This window comes from Manacus vitellinus, unplaced genomic scaffold, assembly GCF_001715985.3.
Source record: "Manacus vitellinus isolate BGI_N305 unplaced genomic scaffold, ASM171598v3 scaffold_0_pilon, whole genome shotgun sequence".
Taxonomy (NCBI): Eukaryota; Metazoa; Chordata; class Aves; order Passeriformes; family Pipridae; genus Manacus; species Manacus vitellinus.
Genome location: NW_021938789.1, coordinates 56,935,459 through 56,961,579, shown reverse-complemented (window position 1 = coordinate 56,961,579; position 26,121 = coordinate 56,935,459). Strand labels below are relative to the sequence as shown.

General features: G+C 37.7%; 1 protein-coding gene across 5 annotated transcripts; it reads left to right on the top strand.

Moving 5' to 3' along the window:
* Positions 1–1,135: 1,135 nt before the first annotated feature.
* Positions 1,136–25,698, top strand: CLGN (calmegin). 5 transcript variants are annotated; one of them, XM_018074038.1, is made up of 18 exons: positions 1,280–1,347; positions 3,022–3,156; positions 4,588–4,645; positions 5,506–5,684; positions 6,565–6,635; positions 9,727–9,785; positions 11,843–11,984; positions 12,345–12,426; positions 13,152–13,344; positions 15,118–15,307; positions 15,531–15,644; positions 16,124–16,280; positions 17,032–17,247; positions 18,337–18,456; positions 18,638–18,773; positions 20,682–20,759; positions 22,865–23,001; positions 24,601–25,698. In XM_018074038.1, exons 4-18 carry the CDS (start codon positions 5,523–5,525, stop codon positions 24,673–24,675), a joined length of 1,932 nt encoding a protein of 643 aa, XP_017929527.1. In that variant the 5' UTR covers positions 1,280–1,347; positions 3,022–3,156; positions 4,588–4,645; positions 5,506–5,522; the 3' UTR covers positions 24,676–25,698. The 5 variants fall into 5 exon arrangements, with proteins under 5 accessions (XP_017929521.1, XP_017929523.1, XP_017929527.1 ...); XM_018074032.2 differs by lacking the exons at positions 1,280–1,347; positions 4,588–4,645 and adding an exon at positions 1,136–1,183; XM_018074034.2 differs by lacking the exons at positions 1,280–1,347; positions 4,588–4,645 and adding an exon at positions 1,196–1,259.
* The last annotated feature ends 423 nt before the right edge of the window (positions 25,699–26,121 follow it).

Here is a 26,121-nt window from a genome sequence, read left to right as displayed (position 1 = left end):
TAGAAAAGGCAGCTGAGAACTGAGCTTCGGTTACTTCTTTAAAATGTGTTTATTTCGCTCGGCTCAGCGACCCCGTATATTGGGGTCATCAAACACGTATAACTGGACCGCCAAAGTGAGCCTCCAAATGTAATGAAGGGTTTTATTAATTTGAGGTTAGTGGTGGCGGAGAAGCCCTTTTTCTGGGCTGACCGCTGGCCAGGGGCGTGCGGAGCAGGACGATGTGTCACCCCCGCGTCCCCCTGTCCGCGGCCATGACGGTACAGCCGCTCTCACGGGCGTCCATGCCTGACGGGAGGGCGCACCGGCAGCGCGATTGGCTGATTCGCCGCGGGAGGGCGGCCGCCAGTCGCGCACGAGCCGCAGCCCCATTGGCTCTGCCTCCGGCGGCCCGCGATTGCGCGGCTCCCTGCCAGTCTCCGCGCCCCACGCGCGCTCGCCTCGGCGTGCCTCGATTGCGGGGGCGCGCGCGCGCGGCGGCGGCACCTTCTCAACGCTCGCGTTCCCGCAGCACCCGGTAGCGGCGGGGCGCGCCGCGCGTGCGCGGCGGGGATGCGCGGGAAACATCGAGCCCGGCCCCACTCCGTTCCCCGCTCACCCATCTCATCCCGCCGCGGTGCCGCCGCGAGATCGAGAGGACGCGGAGGCGGTAAGCCGCCGCCGCGGGGTAAGCGCCGAGCGCACGGGAGGAGATGGCGTCGCGTGCGTCGCGGTGCTTGGTAACAGGGCGGCGGCGGCGGGAGATGCTGTGGGCCCCGTGACAGGCGAGGTGCACAAAACAGGGGGCGGTGGTTGTTCCCGGCCCACCCCGCTCCCCTCGGCCCTCTACGGCGCGGCGGTCTCCGAGGAGTGGTTCGGGGGCGCGGTACCCCCGCGGAGTGGATTTGGCCCAGAGGCCGCCGCACGGGGGGAGCGCGGCCCCCCGCAGCGCCTGCGGCCCTCGCTCTCCCTGCCGGCTGTCCCGAAAAGCGGGTTCGTGCTGGGCGCTGAAACCGGAGCGGCCGCTCGTTGACCCGAACTTATTTTTTTAAAATTTTTTAATTTTTTTTATTTTTTTTTAATTGGAAAATAACGCCTTCCTGAAGGTTTTAGCAGCAAAACACCTCGAGCAGGCACCTCCAGGAGCACAGCATCGCAGCGGGAGTAGCTGCTGAGTTACACATCGGGCACCCAGTCCAGTACGGTGTGTTTGGCGCTTCGGCAATCGAGGGAGGGAAGCACGGCTTTCACAGCAAACAAAGGGAAAAATAAAAAGCCGCGTAAGAATTCTCGAGTGCTTTTCACGGAGCAGTTGCAGCTGGATGTTGTCTTTGGTCAGGTCGATGCCAGTGCAGCAGTTTGGGGGAGGTAATAAGGCAGCACGTGGTTATGGATGGAAGAAGAGGTGGGGGGAAAAAAACCCTCCACTTTTGTAGCCCTGGATGGAATTGCTGTTTGGCCGTGGGGAAAGCCCATGTGTTGATACTGCATGCAGGAGCTTTAGACCTTGGAGTGAGAGAGACTGTTAATGGCTGGCTTATTCCCTTTCTGCTTGAGAATGCAGAGCTCTGAGAGTTGCATGAAAAAGGCATGACCCTCTTCAAAGTCCAAAGAAAAGTTATTAATAATTATTAATAATCTAAAAGATCCTGATCTCTGTTTAGTTCTGCATAAAATGGAGCAATGGTGCCACTACCTTAATGGCATGTGTAGAATGTGCAGCAGGTCACAGTGCAGAGGTCTGAAGGTTGATGTGCTTGCACCATGCAGCCATCTGTGGAAATCAAATCATTCAGGTGGGAAGGGACCCCAGGAGGTGTCTACTGTGGCACGGGCAGCCCTGAGGCCAGTTCAGCTTGCTCTGAGCTTTGTGTGGTCTGTGTGGAAGACCCCAAACACTGAGTCTGGGCAGCCTGTACTACTGCTTGCCTGCCCTCATGGGGGAGAAAATTCTAATATCCAGTCAGAATATGTTTTCAGTTTATGTCTGTTGTCTTTCTTAAATATTAGTATGTGTCTCAGAAACACCAGCTCGTTACTTGAGGTGCAATGTTCTGCTGATGTTGCAGCACTGTTGCTGATCCCAAGAGCAGTAGTACTGCTGGCTCAGATGTCCCTTCTGATGTGTGGCAGTGCTGTTGTTACCCATGGTAAACAGTGACCAAGCTATGCAAAAATTTAAGTTTAAAATTACAGGTCTGGCAGAATCGTCAAGGTGTTTATCTAGAGAAAGATGAATATTAGCTGCCCATCCCAAAAGGAGAGATTGGGAATCCTGATTTGGAGGTGCAGTTATTCCAGGATAGATTTCTGTGTCTCAGTTTCTATGAATGCAGATTTTCTATCCAGTTCTCTCACGGGTCATACAGAACTGTTGGCTCAGCTGGTCAGAGCATGGTGCTAATAATGCCAAGGGTGTGGGTTTGATCCCTATATGGGCCATTGATTTAAGAGTTGGATTTGATGATCCTTGTGGGTCTCTTCCAACTCATAATATTCCGTGATTCTGTAAAATGCTGGCAAGATTTATGGTTTTTCAATTATCTATTTGCTGTAGCTGGCTGAAGGACGGTTTGGAAGTCACTGGTCTTTGGTGTTTAGGCAAAACTGCCAGTAAACATGTATGGGGTTTGTGTGAGAGCCATAATCTGGGACAACTTGCTTTGTTCTGCTGAAGAAGTTTTAACAGTGAGAATCCTTCTGGCTTGGTTTTATTGTCACCTTGAAGAAAGAGTAAGAAAAGTTTTTCATAGATCTTCATGTGTTAATTAAGAAAGTTCAGTAGGTTTTAAAGACCATTAAATGTGTAGTGTGAAATTCTATTTTGAGACCACAAATTCTTGATTTATTTTACATTCTAAGACTGTAATGCTGGCAGAGTTCACAAAAATAAAGGATGTGATGGGATTGTTTAAAACCATCTTTGCCTGGCAATTGAGCAATGACTACAGTTGGTCTTGATAATGCATTTTGGTGTTTCTGGGATTATTTTAGAAGTGTATCAAAAGGTCAAAGGTTAAAATGAGCCTTCTCTTCTTGAAGGAAGAAGTAAGAGATCTACTTGAAGACTGAATGAAATTAGGATAAAGTCCTAGGCTAGGACCAGGAAGTAGTGATAAGACTCAGCGTGAACGAAGTGAAAGCATCAGGAGTTTTGGAAGGGAGCTGTGTAGAAAGGTGAGTATTAGTCTGATTTCTTGGGTGCCCTTGTTATTCTATGTATGGAACAAAAGTGGATGGGACTAATTACAGTAAAATTACAGCTCTGTAAGTGAAAAACATTTTGGATTATGCACAATATACACCTGTAATGTTATTGACAAAGAAAGGTGTATCTCTTCACCTGCTTTAGGAAAAGAGGAGGGGACCACCTGCATGACAAACTAGCTAAAGGTAGGCAAGCTTTATACTAAAAAAGCAAGTCTGATGCCTGGTTAATAAATGACACTTCAGGTAGGAGCTAAGGAGTCCCAGAAGGTATTGATATGAAATTCTTTGACTGTTTTTATCCTAATATAATCGTTAAGAAACACAACAATGAAGGTGGTACAAGAAGTGTGACACCCTCCAGGCAAAGGTGTTCAAAATATACCATAAAATTCAATGTTCACCATGATAAACTGAATTACTTTCAATCTTCAGGGCAAGATTATTTTAAGTGCTAGAATTGGCCCAGGAGGTCTATGAATTAACAATATCTGTAGTTTTTAACTAAAATTCTAAAAAATCAAATACAAAAACCACAGTAAAGTTTGCAGATAACTGTTGAAATGTATCACTATGGTAATAACTGAGAAAAGAAGGAACCACAGACCTGCCATCCTCAAGCAAGGTTATAAAGTTGCCACAAGGAATGGCAGGGATTATGGATAATAGTGTGGGGCAAAAAAAGAATGGTAATGTGGTTAATGTAGTTTTGTGGAAAATAAGTGTTAGTCCCAAAAAGAGAGGCTTTTGATTATTTCCCAATATTGACCTAGTACTAATGTGTAAAATATTTCTGTATGATACTCCTGGATTTTGGCTCTAAATATAATCAGTGCAGTCAATATTAATTTAATAGATCTTATTTTTTTTCCTTATTCCTTTTTTCTTTTTGGATATTTGTAGCACAATCATGCTGAGATGTGAGGTTTTTTAGCCCTGATACTGTTTGATCTCTATATGTGTGGCTCAATAGAACTTGCAGGTGTTAAAAAATGAATGATGAATAACTGTTGGTGCAACTCTAATGTTTGAATTGCTTAGCAAATCTGATAAACCCAGGAAGGAAGAAAGAGACTCACACTTCCAGTATAAGATAGTATCTAGAATTGCTGGTATATTCAGAGTTGTAGTGGTAAACAATTTAATCTCTAAAGGATGATGATTTAAGTGAGAGGGTGGCTGCTTTCTCAGGGGCAGAAAGCACCTCAGCAGCAGAGTATTCAGTATGACCAGTAGTGGCTAAAGGTAATGTACAGTATGAAAATGTCGTACAATAGCAAGTTAAATATCAGTATTTGTCTTTATTTTTAAGCTTACTGTGAATAGAATTAATAAGAACCAAAGGATAAACAGCTTTCCAGAGGTATCTAGAATCTGTCTTTGTTCTGTTTCCATATTCAGGCAAAAACAATTTTGGAAAGAGGTGTTTTTTGCAAGACCCTTGAGGAAACTTGCATAGGTATGTCCTTGACAATGCACTGCTCCAAACCACTGGGTACTCCAACATAAATGTGAATTTGTATGTCTTACAGATGTGAAGCAAAAAATACAGGGCAACAACGTGTTCTTTTTCACAGCAGATCACATGGAAAGGCTGGGGCAGTTGTCCTGCTGTTGACATTCATACTTACACAGATTAAAGGTTTTCAGGTTTCCCTGAAATTAGAAATGTATTTGTATTTAAGCTTGAACTTCTGCTTTAACTAACTTAAACTTTAAAATCATTGGAAAATTTTGAAACAGAAACTATTTTCTGAAACAATCTTATACTTTCTTTGGACACTTAACAGCTGGAGTTGATATAAGCTCTGTGCTCATCTAAACATAGTCATTGGAAAAAGAGGCAAATAGAAATGTGTAGTTCTGGCTGTGTATAATAATACATCCTAAACCTAACGATTTTATTTGCCCTAATGAAAGGGATGTTACTTATTGCTACACTGTAGAGACTCATTCAAATTGGTTACTTGTTCAGATTGTTAAAGAATGGGAAAATAAAAGCAATCTCACATAATTCTTAAAAAAACATATATACTGCAGTCAAATTCTTGCTAAATTTGGCAAGGTAAGGGAACAGGCTACAAGCACTTCCATAGGGACAACAAGAAGTAAAAGAGAGTCTGAGTCAGGGCTTTGTAGTAAAAAAAAAATTCAAATTAAGAAATAGCACTTTCCTAAAATATTATAGTGACAATGCTTTCTGATAGTTGTTTCCTATTGTTTTAATGTGGGTTTTTCTCTTGTAGATAAAGTCTGGGGTAAAATTAAAATAGTATTGGTAATATCCTTGCAAAAACATTTAAAATTTAAAACTTTCAGTTCTTCAGATAACCAAGATGCGCTTCCAGTGGGACTGGCTGTGCTTGGGTGTCCTGCTGATTAGCTCAGTGACTGCAGAAACTGAAAATGAAGAAAATCTGGATGCAGATGTTGAAGTGGAGGATTTTGACATGCAGTCCCAAGAAACTGAGGTTGACAGAGATAAACCTTCCATAGAGGTAAGATTACAGAGGTCTTCAGTTAAGTCTGGTTAAATACAAGATGCATAGTTATAACTATGAGAAATTGGTGGATAAATATATTTTAAAAAGACTAAATTAAAATGCAGTTGACAACTGAGTGGGTGTCAAACCCAGCAGTCTTTCAGTTGCTGTGTGTGACATGTAGGGCAAACTTAAAGAATGATTCTCTTATGCCAAAGTGTAAAATCTCCTGCCTGTGGTGGATAGTTGAGAAAAAGGTTTTACTTCAGTCTAGATACAGAACCTTTTGATGCAAGTCCTAACATGCTTTTTCTAGAGAAGAAAGCAGAAAGCATCTTTCAGGAAGCATCTGAAATTTTGACTTTCGACCAGTTTCTGGATTTCATCAGTCACAGCTGCTTTTTGTCACTGTCTTTATTCTCAGAAAATCTTCCTTTTGTTATGCTGTACTTCAAAATAGATACAAATAGCTGTAGGCAATATTAATAACTTATTTTTTCAACTCTCTGTTGTGTAGCCCAATTGTAGTGTGCTGAGTACATAGGAAAACAGAAGAATGGAAAACATGTATAGAAAGAAACAGGGAGGGAGCAGAGAATTGGTGCAAGTTCAGTAAATTTTCTGGTGTTTTGTTATACATAAGATGTAACAAAGGTTTAGTTACGAGCTTTGAACAACTTATAAAATTCACAGTTGTGAAATTGTTCAGTGTTCGAGGGAGGCACCCAAAGTATTGAAATAGGGGTGGGGAGGAAGGGGTTTTATGCTGCTAGGTATTTCTAATGAACAAAATCTGTTGTTCTGCCTGGGTGGATTACTTCTGGAGGTATGATAGTGTGTTTCAAATGAAAAATTGTAATTTATGTTAGAACATGTATCTGTACTTGTCTCTTAGGTTGTGTACCAGACTCCAGTGCCAACTGGGGAAGTGTATTTTACAGAAACCTTTGATGGAGGATTGTCTGGGTAAGCTTATGCCTTAAAAGGATAAACTTTTACTTTCATCAATTTAAATTACAGTGGCAGGACTTATTTTGTATTCAGTTTTCGACTAGTATCCTTATAAAAATTAATTGTTACAGGGGTTAGAATTGGGTAGGCTGTTAGTGCTTGCTCCAGATACATCAGAATGTTAAGATGAACCTTTACCATTTCAGATATGTTGCTATTTTTTTGTGTGTTTTAAGGAAGCTTTTAATAAACTCTGGGTTTGTGGACATTAAGAAAAATAATATGAAGATTTAGCCAGTTGAGTTTAACTAGCTGAAAGGTGAAGTGCATAGCACTTCAGTAGCATTACACTTCAGTGCATTACACTTCAATAGCACTTCCTTTTCACATGATCTTAGGTATGTGTAAAAAGGCAGCACCTTCACCATTATAGATAAAATCTCTATTGGAAAAGACTTTTAAAGCAGATTTTTATTAATTTATTCTATTGCTTCCCATACTCAAGAGGAGTTAAGTATTTATGAGACTACTGAAGTGTTCCTAGGTAGTCCTTACTGTAATTAAATTTTAGAACAATATTCAGGTTTATCTCAACAATTCTCAAGCCAGAAATTTTTGTCTTGTCTGTATCTTGGAAGTGTTTTTACAACAGGGTGGCAATGTTGGGTGTAATTGCTGCTGAGTGACCTGTGATGTTCAATGAAATTCTGTTTTGTGACCTGCAGTCAGTTGCCCCCAATGCACTGTCAATAAAAAAGAATGTAATTATTACTTTCTATTTCTGGAATAGACTTACTACTTTTAGTTGGAAAACAATTTGGCATTCAGTCCTCTTTCTACCACAGATGTAAAGGGTGTAAAATCTCAAGGACAAGTCAAATGCTTACCATGTAAATTTGGTCTATATGATCCCTGAGTTCTCTTTTTTAAAATGAAAAAAGAATCAAGCCAGGTCAGCATGCTGTCACTGGCTCAAGATAAGTGATTGTGCATCCAGGTAAAATCTGAATATGGTTGAAATCTCTTCAGTAAGAGCTGGTGTAATATTAGAGTACTTTCTTGCTATGAGAACAGCTTTTAAAATATGAATGGAAGTCTCTGTTTCTAATGAAAAATCAAGTCTTATTATTGGCTTTTTTTCCTCTACACTTTGATGCTGTTGAGCACAAGAGCTATCTCTTGATTTGTGAAGAATCAATAAAAAAGGTGTTTTCATATGTTACTAAAATTGATGGAACAAAAACTAACTCCTGGGAAGAGCCAGATCGAGGTGAAAGGAGATGCAGTGTGGTATCTTCATTTGGTAGAACTTAAAGCTGCCAGTTTTTTGCTTCCTGTGGGAAAACTGAGATCCAACTATTGTTGGAGTGAGATTATACATCATGAGACATGTCTATTGAGGGTGCATGATTTGGACTGTAGACAAAATAACGTGGTAGCAGACACCAGTAACTTTTGTAGGATTGAATCTTACTCTCTTTTTCCAATTGTTTCTGAACTGTTCTCTTCTGTAGAGTTACAGGCCACTGAACATTAGTCTGTTATTACTCACATTATGTTCTTTCATATTTTCTTATTTTCTTACATATTTAGACCAAAGAGAGAAGAAAAATAAGTTAGCAAGCTCCAGTCTTCAGTTTATCGCTTGTCTTAGTGATGTGGTCACTTCTAAATGTTAAGTGCAAAGGCAGTACCCAAGATGACAGGAAAAATTGTTAAATAGAAGAGGTAATAATGGTTAAAAAAATGAAACAAACCACTGAAAACCTTAATTAACAAATGCAGAGGCTTAACTGGGATACTCAAATGATAGCATTCATCCTAATTTCTAGCTTTTTGAGATCTGTTCAAAGATTAGCTTGTGTTCCTACTAAATCTAATATTCAGAGCTTTAGCTACAATGCTTGGGATTTTTTGGTCTAGCTGTACATAATTTACATAAAAGTAACATATATGGAAGAAAGATTTATAAAAAAGTAAGCAGCATGTTGCCTTTCTCCCCTAAAATTGTGGAAAAGCCTGCACGTAAATTGACTGGGTAAATCACCAGAATAGAGTAGCTTTTTTGGGAATGGCTCTTGCAAATCTTTTGTGTGACTTGTAGAGATGTTTTATTTCCTCATTGGTCTCTGTCCTGGTATGCCAAGGATCTAGTTTGCTATTTATACTGGGAAGTTTTTCCAGCACTTCTGTTAACAGTGAACAAATGTGACTGAAATTCCAGCAGAAAAGATAAAGTATTCATCCCTGAAATACTCCATGCAGACAATAGTTCAGAATGAATGAAAATAGTTCTTTACAGAATTAATGGTGAGAATGTAGTATTGTAGTTGATACAATGAAGAGTTCAGCAACACTGTTGGCCTAAGATATTCCTGTGCATGGCTCAGGGTAGAACCACTGTATGTCCACATGGGGGTGGACTGCCCTTTTCCTTTTTTTCCTCTCCAAATGAACACTTTGTGTGTAGGCTGTACATGTCTTTTTGGTAACCTCAATTTGATAAGCTGATTGCCTTGCTCATACTATCAAGTGGATCAGGAGTGTGTTTACCCTGTTGGATCCTCTGTGTGCAGAACACTTGGAATCCGTTCAGTGTATAATTGCATTTGTCATTTAGACACTTACCATTCCCTTTTGTCCCCTGCTATGCAGGTGTATTGTTGCTGTCAGATAAAGTAAAGGTTCCTTTGGATGATTTTTTTTCTTTCCTTGTCATAGTGAAGGTTTTATACTTGAAACTTGCTGTTTTCCCTGTATTTTGTGCATTGTATGCTGACATAATATTCTTACATTCTGCCAAACTCAGCTTGTATATAAAACTGAAGTCTATTCAGAATTAAATAATTCAGGAATTTAATTACTTTAGAGTTTTAATTGTATATTCCTTTGCATTTTTAGGAAATATTTTGAAATGCCATATCAGACTAATCTACTTATGATTTTTCTTTTCATGTTCTTTGAAGTACACACAGTTCCATGATGCTGACTGTCAAAATCATTATCACAGGTTCACACCCTAGAAGCAAAAGCTGTTTTCCCTGTGCTTGTTAAATAATAGAGCTTTGCATAGATTGTTCAATGACCAGTACACTTCTTGTTTTAGGTGGGTGTTGTCTAAAACTAAGAAAGAAGACATAGATGATAACATTGCTAAATATGATGGTGAGCACTTTTAATGTTTACCTCCACTGTATGGTTTGTGATGTTTTGTTGCTCTTTGAGAAATAACTACCCTTTACACAGAACTTATCTTTGAAAATCTAGACGAGACAAGTAAAAAATATTAGTTTGTATAATGACTGTTACCCTGAAACTGAGATGCCAAATGTTGCTCATCCTCACACTTGGTGTGAGGATAACTTTTTTGGTATCCCAGCAATCTATTGCAATGGATGACACCAGAATACACTCTGGCATCTGAATATTCAGTATCGATTGTTTATGAATATTGCTTCTTGAGAACTGTCTCCTTTGAAATTGTGTCAGAGAGATTTACCACTCCAATGTCAGCTGTTAAACAGGTTTCTAAAGCAGCATGTTCCATCTTGCTCTGTCTCTCCAACTGATTCCTGGGTTGGTCTCTTGGTATAGCCTTGGAAACAAGAAAGTTAAACGGAATGATGTTTTTCTTTAAAATACTTCTTCAGATTGCCTGTGCTTGAATATAGGGCTGCCCAGTGGTTCTTGTCCAGTTTAGCCTTACAGTAGTCTAAGATAAATTTGGAAAGCAATCTTGAAAAAGTTGTTTTGCTGGTTTAATTATTGGAGTTTGCACTTGACTTGTCACTTCCTAGTCTATAATTGGCTGCTTAAATGTAATTCTAGGCTGTTTGACAGATGTGTGATCTGTGGCAATAATTTTGGAGTCCAAATTTATTTAATTCAAGAGGGAGTGGAGAGAACAGAAAAGGTTTCTGCTACAAAAGAAAAATATTTCCTACTGTTCTTATGTCAAATGAACTCAGTTAATGTTAATAGAAAGTGGTAAGCAAACATAACTTACAGGACTTTGGTGAGCAGAACAGATGTTTTTAGGTTTAGCAGTTACCAGAAATAACTGGTAAAATTAAGAATTTGCAGAGGAGATATCCATACAGATGAGATGCTTATAAGAACTGATGTCTCCCTGATTACTCAGCCTCATATTAGATAGAAATTGTCTTTAATGTCAGAAAGTTGTTTTTGGTTGAAGTCACTCAGAAAATTCAACATTTAATAAAGTCAGTGGTAAAAACACATTTTGGAACTATTTGTTTTTTCAGGCTTGTTGTTTTGCCCAGTGTTATTGCTTGGCCTTAGTTTCCATGAAGGAACACTGTTGAAGAGGAGGGAATTTTCCTCTCTCCTGTTTAGCAGACTAGAAGAAACTAAGAATTTTTTTTTATGTACATACCTGCCTTTCCTTAACAACTCTACACATATTGCACTTCAGTTGAATAAAAGTAAATAAGTGTTTTATTGGCATTTCACAATTTTATGTATCTTCTCTAAAATACATGCTGAAGAACTCAGGACCTTTTTTTTCCTTTTCACACTGACACAGGCATTTTTCAGATTACAGTGAATTGTAAAAATAGTTTTTTTGTGCTGTGTTCATTCCTGGAAAAAAACCCCAATGAATCTTGTGGTGGTAATCTGTGAGAAAATATAACTGCCCTTTCAGAAATCTTATTCTTTGAATATTGGCCAGATGTGTATTCAACTGTATCTCTCCCAAACTTGGAGAATATATAAGTATATAATCTATTTTTAAAGCTGCAGGCGTATTTGTTTGCCTTTAAGATCAAACCTGATAATTCTTGGAAAGACTTTGGGGGGAATTTGATCTGCCCTGTGATTAGATTTGACCCAAAAGATTCTAATTCTGTATAAGCAGAAGAGAAATAATGATGCAGGTCTCTGTTTTACGCAGTGCCTTGTGACTGATGCTTTTTATGTGATGATGGTAGGAGTAAATCTAAAATCTGGAGAAATATTTTATGTTCCTCTAGCTATTATAGAGTACTACAGTCTAAAGATACAGATCTACAGCATTTCAGTTTTCTTGTAGATTTCTGTAAATTTGAGAAGAGCAAGAAATAATAGCTTTGACATCAGATGTCAAGATTTTTTCCCTGCTCAGACTAATAGTCTTTATTCCTTAACTCTTTGCTTTCAACAAGGCTGTGATTTCTTTAGCCTGCATTGTTTTTCAAAGACTCCATGTGTCTGTGTTTTAGGAAGATGGGAAGTAGAAGAGCTGAAAGAAAACACGGTGCCTGGAGACAGAGGATTAGTGTTAAAATCAGTGGCAAAGCATCATGCAATATCAGCAATGCTAACAAAACCATTTATTTTTGATGATAAACCTTTGATTGTTCAGTAAGTAATGCCTCTGATTTTTTACTTTTATTATTAAAATCCTTAAGTTAAGAAAATAATGTGAACCTCTATAAAACAATACTGATTTCCATATAGCATTGACCTGTCGTATCCAGAGCTATTAGAATTGTAAATATGATTGATTAATTAATTAAGATTGTAGTATACATGTTAAAAAGTGATATTTAGACTATTTTGAAATAATTTTGGATAGAAATCTAATATTTGCTTACATAGAAGTGTTTTGACAGTAGTGACTAATACCGAGTCTTATGTATTCATAATTAGAATGGCAGATTAGAAGTTAATTTGTATTTTTCTCACACTTGGAATTTTTTTTTTAACTTTCTCTTTGCCCAGGTATGAAGTGAATTTTCAAAAAGGCATTGACTGTGGTGGTGCATATATTAAACTTCTCTCCAGTAGTGATGACTTGAATCTGGTATGTCCTCTTGCTTAACACTTGCTATCAGTTGTTCATTTGAGGAACAGCTTGGTTCTCCCTGAGTGATGTCTTATATCCAGGACAAAGGACTCCTGTATCTGTGTATTCTGACTTTGTGTATTAGTAGAAACCATAGGATCTTAACTCATAACTTCTGAAACAGTTATTTTACTGCAGAGCACAAGCAGGTTATTCCAAATATGGAAAACATATAAGTAGTTAAAAGGTACTGACATAACTAAACAGATTAATGCAACATACTCTGAAGGTGAATAACTATATCTGATATTTTCGGGGCTGTTTGTTGCTGTTACTTAATGTGGAAAGGAAAAAAAGCACTGATAAAATACTGGATATTAAAATCCTGGCTTTTATCTTTATTAGAAAATAAAGTTGTTACGAAGAACAGTAACTAGTTCTGCTTTATTTTTAGTATAATGTTTGTAGAGGGACACAGATACTTGGGTGTTTTGATTTGTGACAGGCATCTAAATAAATACATTCATCTTTGAAGAGACTAAAAGAGTTAGTCCATTCCCTGAGAACAGAGAGCACCCAGCAAGTCAAGAGGAACTAATCAGTTCCTTTCATGATTTTCCCTACCACTTTTCATTTATCTTTTAGAAAAAGGTAACTATGCTGTATGCCAAGGAAAAGAACTACTGAAAATTGCTTCATGAAATGTCCAGTATAACACATGCTCAGCTTTCTTGCTTCTACAGGAATACTTTTTTGACAGAACACCTTACACTATTATGTTTGGACCAGATAAATGTGGAGAAGATTACAAACTACACTTTATCTTCAGACATAAGAATCCTAAAACTGGAGAATATGATGAAAAGCATGCTGAACGTCCTGATGTAGACCTGAAAAAGTTCTACTTGGACAAGAAGACACATCTATATACTCTTGGTATTGTTTAATTCTTACAAGTTTAAATTGGAAAGGAGAAATTAAAAATTTTTTTCTGTCTGCTGAAGCTTTGTAATTGAATCTGCTTTTTTGTTTGTAATAGTCTGTTAATTGTGAAGGGTGATTGCTAAATGATTTGGCCTTAAATGACTTAATAACTGGGCTTAAATGATTTAATAACTGAGCTTAACTGCAGGACATAAAAGTGGCTTTCAGATGCTGCTGTTTAATATTCACGTATAGGAAAAAGCATATCAGCCCTGGCCAGCCTTTAGCATAAAGAATTGATTAATGCCTTCAGTATTTGTTATGGTAAAAATATTTTTACTGAGGAAGATATTAAGACATACACTGTCCAATATTCTAGGAAGGTGTCAGAGTTCACAGGAATTCAGTTAAACCTGCAGCATGTCACTCTCCACCCTCCTCCACATGTTAAGAGCTCTCACAGACACCTACAGTGTGCATGAAAAGATAGGTCAGCACATCCTCTGAAGGTGAATGAATGTGGGCTGGGTTTAATTCATGTGACAACTCTTCCTGTACCAATGAACAGTATAGCAGAGATAAAAGTTCAGTTCATTTTCCCCCTCTTTGTTTATTCTTCCTCAGAATTAGAAAATCAGAGAAGAATGGCATGCTGCAAATCCAGACAAATTAACTGTACTTACAAGTTTCCATGGACTAATAATAACAGTAGGCATGTTCATATGCTGTGCCATGGGTTTTTAAGATAGGTTGCTGTAGTGTGCCATAGCAAACTTTCACTTTTAGATAATAGGAATCTCATAGTAAACGAATGCATGCATTCATGTATTTTGGCTCTTTGTTAGAGATTCGAGATACTTAAACTTGGATTGCATTTATTCTCTCATAATTGTTCAGATAGATTCCACAGAGCTGTGTAATTCTAATGTGACTGACAACAGAAGTCTAAAAATTAGTTCTTTTTATTTTATCTAAAGTTGATTCAGGGTTTTCATGGGATATTTTAATACTGTTGAAAACTTTGGGCTGCAAGATATTCATTAGATATAAGATTGTTACTCTGGTTTTCATCACCCAACTTTAGAAAACTGCCATAAAAGTGGAATAGCATTTACTTTTACTTAATAATCTTTGTTGTGTTGAATGGAGAGTTGAATATACTAGTTCACCAGTGAGCCCATTTGTAAGTGCTTATTAGAAGTGGATCTGGATGCATCTGTTACCATCTGACACTGCTCAGTTCTGTGACCTTGGCTTCTCAGTGACTCACACTTGCTAACATACTTAAACATTTGAAGAGAATTTTCTGTATTTGCAGTCTGGCATTTGAGAGAAATGGCTGTTAGAGGTTTGAATCTGAGAGAAAGTACTTCTTTGATCCTTCAGCTGTGTTACTGGCACAATTCTTGTGTTTCCATGCTTTCAAGTGTGAGATTGTAATTTAGTAGCAGAGATTTGACTTTCATTGTCTGTGCTTTTTAAATAAAAACAGCAGAATTTTGGCCAAGTGGTAGGTTTTTGAAAAATCTCTTAGAATGTGTCTGGATGTGTTTCAGCAATTGAATTTTCTAGAAGTTTCATTCTGGGGGCCTGATGGTGGTTATACATCCCCTCAAGGGCAACTTTTTGTGTCCAGATTAAGTGAGGAGCCTGTCTCCTGCTCTGCTGGGAGGATCCTGTTTGCTGTTGTTTGACTAAGGCTGTGCTTATTATATAGCTTTGGTTAAAGATATTTATAAAATTAATGGCTTCCTTATTTCTTTAAAACAAATTTCTTCAATTTAGTGCTAAAACCAGATGATACATTTGAAATGTTAATCGACCAAACAGTTGTCAGTAAAGGAAGTCTTCTTGAGAATATGGTTCCTCCAGTAAACCCTTCCAAAGAAATAGAGGATCCTAGTGATAAGAAGCCTGATGATTGGGATGAGAGACCAAAAATACCTGATCCAAATGCTGTCAAACCAGATGACTGGTAAGGAGACTATTTTTTATCTCTACAATGCCTTTCACTTACAGGTTATATATTTGAAATTCAGGTATTTGTAAACAGATAATTGTCTAATTCTCATGGTCAGTGAGTCTAATTCTGTTGTGCCTTTGAAAATCATCCCTTTCATGCCAGTTACAGTCCTCTGAACAGAACATTGGTTCGAAGTCAGGCTGCTGTATTTTCTAACCTGAGTCTGTAATTGAAGGGATGAAGATGAACCTTCCAAAATAGAAGATCCTGATGCTGTTAAGCCTGAGGGATGGCTTGATGATGAACCAGAATATGTTCCAGACCCTAATGCAAAAAAACCAAAGGACTGGTGAGTTGGAATGTGTAAGGAATGGCCAAATATTTGTTGGTTTGTGGGACTGCTTCTATAAAAACATGGACATGTCCATTGCTTTTTGTTTTCTGAAGATATATTAGCAAAAACAGAATATGAAGGACCCCTTTGAAAGAATTTACTACAGTTTAAGTTGATGTCTTGAAGTCATAACATAATAGGCTCCATGGGATCTCTAAGCATCCTAGGGAGAAGTGTTTCAAGCTGTCTGCAGATGCAGGAATGTAATTGAGGTCAGTCATGCTGTGGTAGTTATGAACATGTGACCTTTAAAAAAAAAGTGGAGCACTCCTTAAAAAAAGTTTTTATATTGTTGGGTAAAGCTCTGTGAGCTGGTCGGAGTTCTGAGGTTGTTACAGCAAAATGTGTATGGACCCAGACTTCAGACTGCCAGTGCTTTGGGCCTGTCTGATCTTAAAGCAGTTGTTTGTAATTTTATTTTTTTTTCTCTCTAGGGATGAAGAAATGGATGGGGAGTGGGAAGCCCCCCAGATCCCTAATCCAAAGTGTGAGACTGCACCTGGTTGTGGACAGTGGGTGCGTCCCATGAAGAACAACCCAAGGTATAAAGGAAAATGGAGAGCACCTATGATAGATAATCCTAACTATCAGGTAATAGAGAAATTGTAGGTCATTGTTAAAAGGTACAGAGTTGAACAAGAGCAAAGTCAAAGTAGTATATTTATCTCGGCTTTTTTTACAGTATATTGATATTTTAGAATGAGTCTGAATAGCCTCACTAAACACTTTGAGATTTTTTTTTGCATGTTATTTGCTTTTTTTTTCCTTTAAGTAATGCTTCCTGTATTAAAACAATTTATCTGTTCAAAGTTGCTTTTTGTACAATTTGCACTGGTACCATTTATTTAATATGCTCTGTAGAATTGTATTCTAAGTTACATTGGGGCTTTAAATATGAGTCTTTTGAATAAACAATCTTTTTTATATTCAAAAATTAAGCCTTTCACCAAGCAGGTTGAACTTACTAGTTCCATTTTAGAGGATGCATCAATTTTGGATAATTAAATTCCCTTCTTCCCCTCCAGACATAAGAGGTAATCAGTTGCATATTAAAGAGAGTTACTTTGTATTAGTTATGGCTGGGGAATACTTGAGTCTGATTTCTTTGAGCAAAACAAAATTTGCCTCTAATTTGCACAGGTATCATAAGGCTGAAGTTTCCTTCCCTAAAATTTTCCCTACCACTTCTGGTAACAGTGTAGGTTAAACTTTACTGCTTGTCTTTTTAAATAATGCATTTAACATAGTTGTGAAGTTCTAATGATTTTAAAATTTCTTTCACAGCTTGTTTTTTTTTTGGTGAGCTATAGGTAATGTGATTACATTTTTTTTCCACTAACAGGGAATCTGGAGCCCTCGGAAAATACCAAACCCAGACTATTTTGAAGATCTTCACCCGTTCAAGATGACCACTGTCAGTGCTATTGGTTTAGAACTGTGGTCTATGACATCTGATATTTACTTTGATAACTTCATCATCTGTTCAGAAAAAGAAGTAGCAGATCATTGGGCAGCAGATGGCTGGGGCTTGAAGAAATTAGTAGCAAGTGCTAATGAGGTATAAACTTTACTATCTTCTTGATATCAGAAAGTAGTGAGGAAGCTGTACTGTTGGAAGAATTTTCTGTCAGTTAATGCTGACAGAATATTAATTTGTCTGCAATTAATAATCTTGCTGAGTAACTCTGATAGTTTGGCTTTTTACTTTTTCCAGATCAATATCTTCTTGAAATTAAAAGGGTACTACATTTTACTTAAACATTTGGTGAGAAATTGGCTTCATATTAAGTCTTCTGCTGTTCACAGTGATACTAGAAATTCAGTTCCTGACAGCCAATGAAAACTGAGTTACTTGCACTCAAAGACCTTTTTTCCTTTTTTCTTTCCCCTCCCACTCCCATTTTTCCTTGTGGCTATATCCATGATACATATTCTTTAGATGCTTCCCTGCTATGAGGAATGGATAAATAGTCCAGTGTTTGTTTCTGTTTAATAATTTTAGGGCTTTGGCTGCTTACACGTGTATTATGCAGCTCTGAAAATGTTGCATATATGTTTATGGAGCTGCATCTGTTGTTCTGTTTGTATGTGTGCATCCACATTTTGTTCTGCACTTAGCCAGCCAGCCACCACAATTTTTCCTAGATCTCTTCCCTATGCTGTGGGAAGGACCTGCCCTGCCACACAGGGATCATGAGCCCCTCTAGTGGCTGCCTGCCCTCCCGTTTCTGTCCAACAGTCCTCTGTTTTCTTTGACTCAGTGGCAAGAGCAGGCTGCAATTTTGGGAGAGAAATGATGGGTTGGTGGCAGATGTGGCCAATTCCTGACAGGTGCTGTTTGTCACAGCATGAGCAGGTAGCAACAGCATATCTGCCCATGCCATCAGGAAAGCCATCTCTTCCCCCAACCTTGTCTTTTTCCAAAATATTTGGGTTTATGTCTGAACCTTTATCTATACTTGTACACACAATGGCAAAAAAATTCCTTTGAGTCCCTTCACTCCACTGTGTCTCTCAGACTTCCTTAGTTACTGATGTACCTTTTCCATAAGTCATTAAAAAGCAAAGGTAAAGAAGGGTTTCCTTTGGACAATATAAATGTATAGAGTATACTTCATAAACTTATTATTTATTTTCTTTAATACAGCCTGGTATGTTTAGTCAACTGGTGACTGCTGCAGAAGACCACCCATGGCTCTGGGTTCTTTACATCTTGACTTTAGCTCTCCCTGTTGGTCTAGGTGTATTGTTCTGCTGGCCAGCAAAGGTTAGAGAAATTTATTATATTTGTATTTGAGTTTATTCTTAATACTGTATTTGAAAACTCTTAGCATCTGTACAACAATATGCACTTTTAATGTGCCATTGGTACTACTCAGCTTACAGTGGCTGTTGTGTTTAGTTCTTAATTTGAGTTGAAATGTAAATCGATTTTTAATTTGTTGTAGAAAACAGATGAATATGACTTCAAAAAAACTGATGTATCTAAGCAAATTAGAAAAGGGGAATTAAAACAAGAGAGAGAGGAGTTTGAAGATGATGAAATAGATGAAGAAAAAGAAAATGAAGATACAGCTGAAGATGGTAAGATGAGCATGTCAGCTTGCAGTTTGGTTAAAGACATGAATAGAACTAGTTCATGGATTGCATTGCCAATAATTACAGCCAGTTATCTTAGAATATGTGAAATCTGCCTTGCTCTGAGTCTTTTTTTCCTCTTTGATAACCTCCAGTGAGTGGCATCCCATGGCTTATAACTCTTTGATAAATACAAGCAGAAAGGAAGGCTCTACTCAGTGGTTTTTCACTTGCAAGAAATGAATGTGCTTCCAGCAGTCTTTTTTATCTTTGTAGACAGCGAGGCATATTTTATTCCTTCTAAATATTTCATGTATTGAACACATTTTAATGGTTCAGATACAAGTACCTGAAGTGGTTAAAGTTACATCATTGTCTTTAAAATGTGCCTGGAATAGCTTTATGTCTTTAACATAAGTCTTTCTGCTTACTTCTCTGGGGGAGGGTTGTACCTTCAACTCTTCTGTTGATCACTATTTTTAGTTGCTCTTGTTAAAGCCTGAAAATACTTGAAATACTGAAGTTTGCTGCTTCCTTTGTGTTGCTTTTTAGCAACACGTTGCAAAGGTCTGTCCTGCTGCCCAAGTGAGAAATCAATGATTCAGTAGGTTGAGCTGTACTTTGGCATCCAAGGGTAAATCATCTTGTGTTACTGTATCAAAGATTACTGGCACTGTTCAGCCATGGCTCTGATGTGCTGTTAGCATTTCCCTGAGTCTATATAATGAATAAAAACCAAATCACCTAACTTACAGTGTGTTATCTTGACTTTCATGAGAAAATTTTTAGCTTCAGAACTCTGGAAGGTTCTGCCTCTTACTTCATTCTTCCTTGATAAGAACAAACAAAGTGACAAGTGACTGGCATGGATAATTAGAAACCGAGCAGACATTCTTGCTTGGCATTTTTTTTCCTTGGTACTGACATCACTTTGTATTACTGACTGAAACTTGGTGGGGTTTGTGTGTCTTTACACCACGTTCTATGAGTGTTGATGGCTTCTGTCTGTATGACTTAGAAGTTCACACTTAGCATCAGCCATTCCCATGCCAGTACTGACAGAATTAAGTACACTGTTGTCCCAATGCTTGCCACCCCAAACTTAGTCCTGACTATCTGCCTCACTATCTGAGAACCTAACCTAGGCATTTAGTTATTTTGTTATGCTATTCTTTACATTAGCATAAATTTTAGTATATAATTTCATCATTGTATCTTCCTGCACTTTCCTTTTGATCTTGCTCTACTCTACCTGGTCGTGGCTCCTGAATTACAGACTCTGTTTTATTCTAGTATTTATTTAGTATTTATTTAGTATTTATTTAGTCTTGTTGCAGATCATAGATGTGTATTTGTACCTAATACACTGCTGTTGCAAGGCTGAGATACCTCAAGTCCAATATTCTTCTTTAAGACAGTTAATTTAATTTATTTAATTAATTACAACACATCAGTTAATAAATAGCATGTTAGAGTGTGTGTGTCAGTGTTAGAAATAAGGTTCAGGCAATTGCAGAGCAATGCTGTTTAGCTCCCACAACTTTTTAAAATTCTACTTGGAACAGCTGTTCTTGGTGTTGCAAAGGTAGGTTCTATTTTAGACCTTTACTTTTAGTTACTAAACTGAACACAGAGTAAAACTAACCTAGCTAGCTTTTGTATGACTATTCCAAGGTTTTCAAGTAAATTCTATGCTTCAGAGGGAAGGATTACACTTTGCTGTCATATGACTTCAAGGTTTTTTTCTCTAAGAAGAATTGCTTAGCTTCCCTTAGCTTCCTGCTGCCTTTAACATTTGCAGGTTGAAAGCTTCCCTTTTTTTCTATCACTATCTTTCCATCTTTTGCCTCTTCTTATCTGCAAGCAGTAGAGAATTTGTCTTCTACCTCCTTTTCCTGATTCTTTTTGCTACAGAGAGAAGAGAAATGGAGGAGACAAAAAGAGAATTTTTGAAGGATACAAAGAAGATGGGAAGGGAGGCTTCTCTTTCAGGTACTGGGAAAGGGAAGTAATTTGGGCCAGGACTTGCAAATGATCTTTCCTATCTGGTTTCTTCCCTCTGCTTCCTTGTTGATGGTAGAACTTCAAGCTGGTGGATTCCAGCTTTCATCCCGTGCAGATGCGAGTTTCCTCTGAGATTTCTCCCTGTGGTATCTGTAGTCATAGATATTTTCTACTAGTCACTTTGGCTCCTTATAATTTCTACAGTTCCTTTGTCGTCATTATCTCCTCCTTTGTTTTTTGGAGTTGAAGGTAATGGGGTTTGAGCTGTTGAATACTGAGCGACTTGAGATCTACATTTTATCATGGGGCCATTAAAAAAAAAGAAAGAAAAGAGAAGTGTGGCACAATACCAAAGTTCAGAAACACCTGGAGATTTCTTTCACTCATTCTCCAGTGAGAATGAGTTGCTGGCAGATTACTTCTTGAAGGGGATTGTCCATGGGATTTACTGTTTTATTTTGTTCTGTGTTAATTTTTGTGACATTGCTAAAGAATGGTGTGTTCCTGACTTGTCTTCTTGTCTGCTTTGTCTCGAATTCCTTGCCTTCTAGAAAAATATTCCAGGAAGTAAAAGAATGTTGCCACAAAAAGGAATTTCAGGACCACAGCCTGAACCTTATTTGTCAAGTTATACATTCATTTATATGAAATACTGTTTAAATTACTATTGGATTAAATTAAAATGAATAATTTTACATAGTATAGTTGTCCAGTTCTGGCTTTTACAGCTTCTGATGTCTGAAGTTTTTTTTTTGTTGTTTTGGGTTTTTTCCCCTTCATTGAAATTAGTACTTATGGGAAGAGCTGGATTTGCATCATTTACCATTTCTAATCTCTTCATTAGAATATGAGCAAAGGCTTTGCCAAGCTCCTCTGTTAAGAGCATATTTTTAGAACAGAAATCTTTGTCTACATCTTTCTTAAACCATGATCTGCATTTTTTGGTCATATTTCCCCTTTTCATAACAAATGTAGAGAGATACTATTGTAGACATGTATCAGGTATATTGACAGATGGGAAAATGGATTTCTTAGTTTATAACAGTTATGGAAGCTCTATTTATAGCTGTACTGCAAGTGAAGTTTTTTGGTACTTCTACAGAAGTCTCAAATATTTTAATTGGAATTTCTAGATTTTCATCACCAAGAATCAGGAGAGTCACATCTTATCTGTGACTACCTCCTGAATTTATATGGATACTTTTGTTTCAGTTTTTACTGAGATGCAGCAGTAAGAATTGGGAGGTTGGGGTGGGTGGGTATGGTTTTGGTTTTTTCTTTTTTTTTTTTCCCACACTGAAGTAGAGCTTATGAGAGGTAGGCATGACCTGAAAAGGCTAGAATTGAGCACTGCTTCATTACTGTTTTTAGCTGAGTCACTGGCAGCCTGTCAAGTTGTAGACTCCAATGTGTATCCTTTCTATCAGATTTTAGGTGTCTTGTTTACTCATGATAGAAAGTATTTCAAAGGGTACTAGTGCACTAATAGTGCAAGCTGGACATACCTTGAGTGACCTAAGGGGAGTACAGTCCTCTTCTGACTAGTTTCTGCATTGCAATAATACATAAGAGGGGGGGAAGTACTGGGCTGCTTATCCCTCAACCAAAACAGAAGAATTGCCAGAATTCCCTGCTGAAAACAGGAGTTGCCTTAAGATGTCGGTGTCTCCCTTGCTGGATGACTGATAACTGCAATATTGTACTTTTCTATCTAAGTCAGAATTTAGTCAAATTTGGGATGCCTGAGTTGTCCTATTTTGGACTCTGGTCTCCAAACTGTCCAATACAATACTTGGATTTTAAGTGAAGTAAATCAAGTCCTTTTCGTCAGTAACAAATCTGAAGAGAGTAGGAGCTATTGTGAAGAGGTGAAGGTGGAGGTGTTAAAATTGATTATTAAATTTGAAAATGATCACTCTCTACTAATTCATGAGAATTCTACTCACTATGTCACACAGATGTTTTTATGGGTTATTCTAAACAAGCAGTTCATTCTAAGACTGAAATTGGCTTATTTTCCTTACTAGTGTGTCTGGATATAGTGCATTTTTAATACAGTTCTGATTACTAAGTAAAATTAACTTCTTTTGCAGAAGATGAGGGTGAAGGTGGTGAAGATCTTGATGATGATGAAGAAGAAAATGAAGTTGCAGATGAGGAAGAAAATGAAGTTGCAGATGCAAGTCAAGAAGAAGGTGGTATATCAAATAAATCTGATTCAGAAGATGAGGTAAGTTGGTGGGTTTTTCCTTGTTTTCTCCTTGCCCTTATCTGACATCATACTATTAACTAAGCCCAGTTACCTGCAACAAGTGTTTTTCTTCTCTTGAGCCATAAAACAAATCCTAAGGTGGAAATGTGTTTTCATTTGAGCTTGATACCTCAAATGCTCTGTATAAATACAGGTATAGTACAAAAGTGATCATGCAGATCTCAAAACATGAAATGTTTTTACAGGAGTGTAGTTTTTAACAGGTTATTAAATGAATTGCTAATCTTGAAAATTTAGATGTCAGTCTTTATTGTGCTACTTAATTGATGGAACATGTGCTTCTAACAGAATAGCCTTTTCATGAGACCTAGAAAAACCTTAAGCTTTCAGCTGTCTTTTGGTTTTTTGGATTCCATAATAAAGCAAAATGACCACACTCTTTTTCAATTCAGCACCTGCAGTTTCATTTTTCTTGTGCAGATTAATCTAGTCACCCAGATAATCTACAGAATGTTTTTCATAAAATAACATTGTAGAATGGAATTTGTTTGTGCTTTACTTGCTCATTAGTCAACTACTCATTATCCTTTATTTAGAAACTGGTGTGTCTGAAATGCCTTAGATCCATCCATTGGTCACGTTGTGCTTGTCGTTCCCTAAATGAGTCCCTTCCCAGATTAGGGGAGTTGTTTAATGTAATGTAATGTTAACTCCTTTTCATGGAAAACTCCTCTAGGAAACTGGACCTTGCATGAGGTTGCATTGTTTCAGGACTAAAATTTTTCATCAAGTACCCCTTATTCAGTACTTCTTCTTCCTGTAGGAAGTTTGGTTTTCTTTTCCTTGTACATTTACCTAGAAATACAGTATCTGATGAACCCTATTAGGAATCACAGGACTCTTTGTGAAAGTAGCAACAAGATCTGAATGTGTCTGTGCCATTACACAGTAGCACAGTGAGGCCACAGCTTGCTTCTGTCATGAGTTAGCTGGTGACCTAGTTGGGAGGCATCATGTACACCACGTCCTCACTCAGGTTGGCCCACATTCTGTGAGCTGTTCCTTCTGAATGAGGTGCTTGCCATTAGGTGATGCAGGGAAGTGAGGAAGCAATGCATTGTCTGAGAATGGAGTTCACACTGGAAAGGCTTTTTATGTTCCTCTGTAAGCTTATTGCTTTTGAACTGGGATCACCACATCTGATTTAAGAACAGCTTGCTTTATTTGCAGCTCTCCAAAGGGGACGGTTAGAATGTTTTAAATGCTTCCTGCTTCAGAAGTGGAAATTAAAATTAGCAAAAGATGCACTTTGAGGAAGTTGCTAAATTAATTTAAAAGTCATGACTTTTAAACCAGTGAATACTTGGGCAACCCCAAATTTCTGACATCTGTTTAGATGTACTATTCTCTTCCTTCTGAATATAGGAAGGAAAAGTCTTCTACCCACTTTGTTTATCATTAGGTTGGTATTGTTGAAAAATACGTCCTGTCGCTTCAGTGTTGCATTTAGTGATAACATGACTGGGAGGTTTAGGTGCAGTAATAAAGTAGCATGCCAGCTTCAATAATTAAAGTAAGTTTAACATTCTAATGCTGAATTTCATTTTTCTTTTTCAGAAGAAAGAAGCCGAGGAGGGTACAGGAGATCATCCGCTGAGATCAGTGCGCAAAAGAAGAGTACGAAAGGACTGAGTTGTTTCCAGCTGGTATTTGCAGGTCTAGATAACAGTAGCTTCTGGTGTGCCACTCCAGTGGGCCTGACAGCATGCAAGTTGCTGAGCTTTAAAGGAAAAAGGGGAACTCACTGCTACTTAACCTCCTGTTTTAATCCTCTGACCTCTTTAACCATCCCGAACTTCCTCGATTCCCTTTTTTTTAAGGAGAAACACTATCTGTGAGGAGTTAGCTGGCGTTTCCAACTGAAAATAAAAGTGAAATTACAAGTTGGCCAACTGATTTTTAGGTGAAGATTCTTAAGATTTGAAGTTTCTAAGAAAATTAGTATTAGTTGGAGATAAACTTGCTCTAAATATTTTTTTTAAATGAATAAATTATAATACTTTTGCAGCTCTAGCACAAAATTAGCTGTTTACAGATTTCAGCTAAAAGAGGATGACAGTGTAGATGTAGCATCTATAGCAGTTCTCATTGCTATGAGAAAAGGTATTTTTTTCTGTGCGGAGCTAAATGCAATAATTGTTTTTGTATGATGATTTTGTGCTAGCAACAATTTTTATTGTAAATTATTTATTTTAGTTGATCTTGTTACATGGGTGGTCACCTGTTCACTTTAGGCATTGGTTACAGTAACTTATTTTTAAGAGATATTTTAAAATAGAATACTCATAGAACAAGTGGTAATTGATGTGACTTGTTTTACTTTTGAATGCAGATAGCAGATCTGCAGAAGTGATATACAGATGATTTTTTCAAACTTTTATAGTTCTCATGTTCCAAGCCAGAGTGGTATAACCTCTGTTTATAGAATATTTGCTAAGTGTATATTGCCACCTAAAAATATTTAATAATTCTTCCTTGATATGAAATTTATTAATATAGATAAGAATTTTTGATGGTTAAGTTTTTTAAAGATGTGAGTAACTTGGGCATTCTCATAATGTAGTTGAAATAAACTGCATATTGTAAAAGAAACTTTGTTTTGTTAAAGTTCAGCTGTATATTAAAAAAAAACAATAAAAATTCAGTCGCCAGAAACCTCTTGCTGCTTGACAGCTGCCTGTAGATGTAGTGGACTATAAGGTGCTACCAAAAGCAGTTATACATTGTAAACAAGCAGAAATACATTAATTCATAAGGATTCTAACCGATTTTCTTGTGCTTGACAAGAATTTAGTTCACATAAAAAAAGGAGTATTTTCACAGCAGTTTCCATGGAAGTCTCTAAAAAATGAATGCTTACTTAACCCTAATGAAAAAGGCAGTGTCCTCAAGTGCTTGTTCTGAAGTGCTAAGAAGTTAATTATATTGGACTCTTATTTAGTGTGAACTACATGGAGAGGTCTCAGAGTTTTTTGTTTGGTTTGGGGCTTTTTGTGTGGTTAAGTGCAAGCTCCCACCTCTTTATTTAGGGTCTACATGCAGAAGGTAAGAAGTGAAGACTCCAGACTACTCCACAGC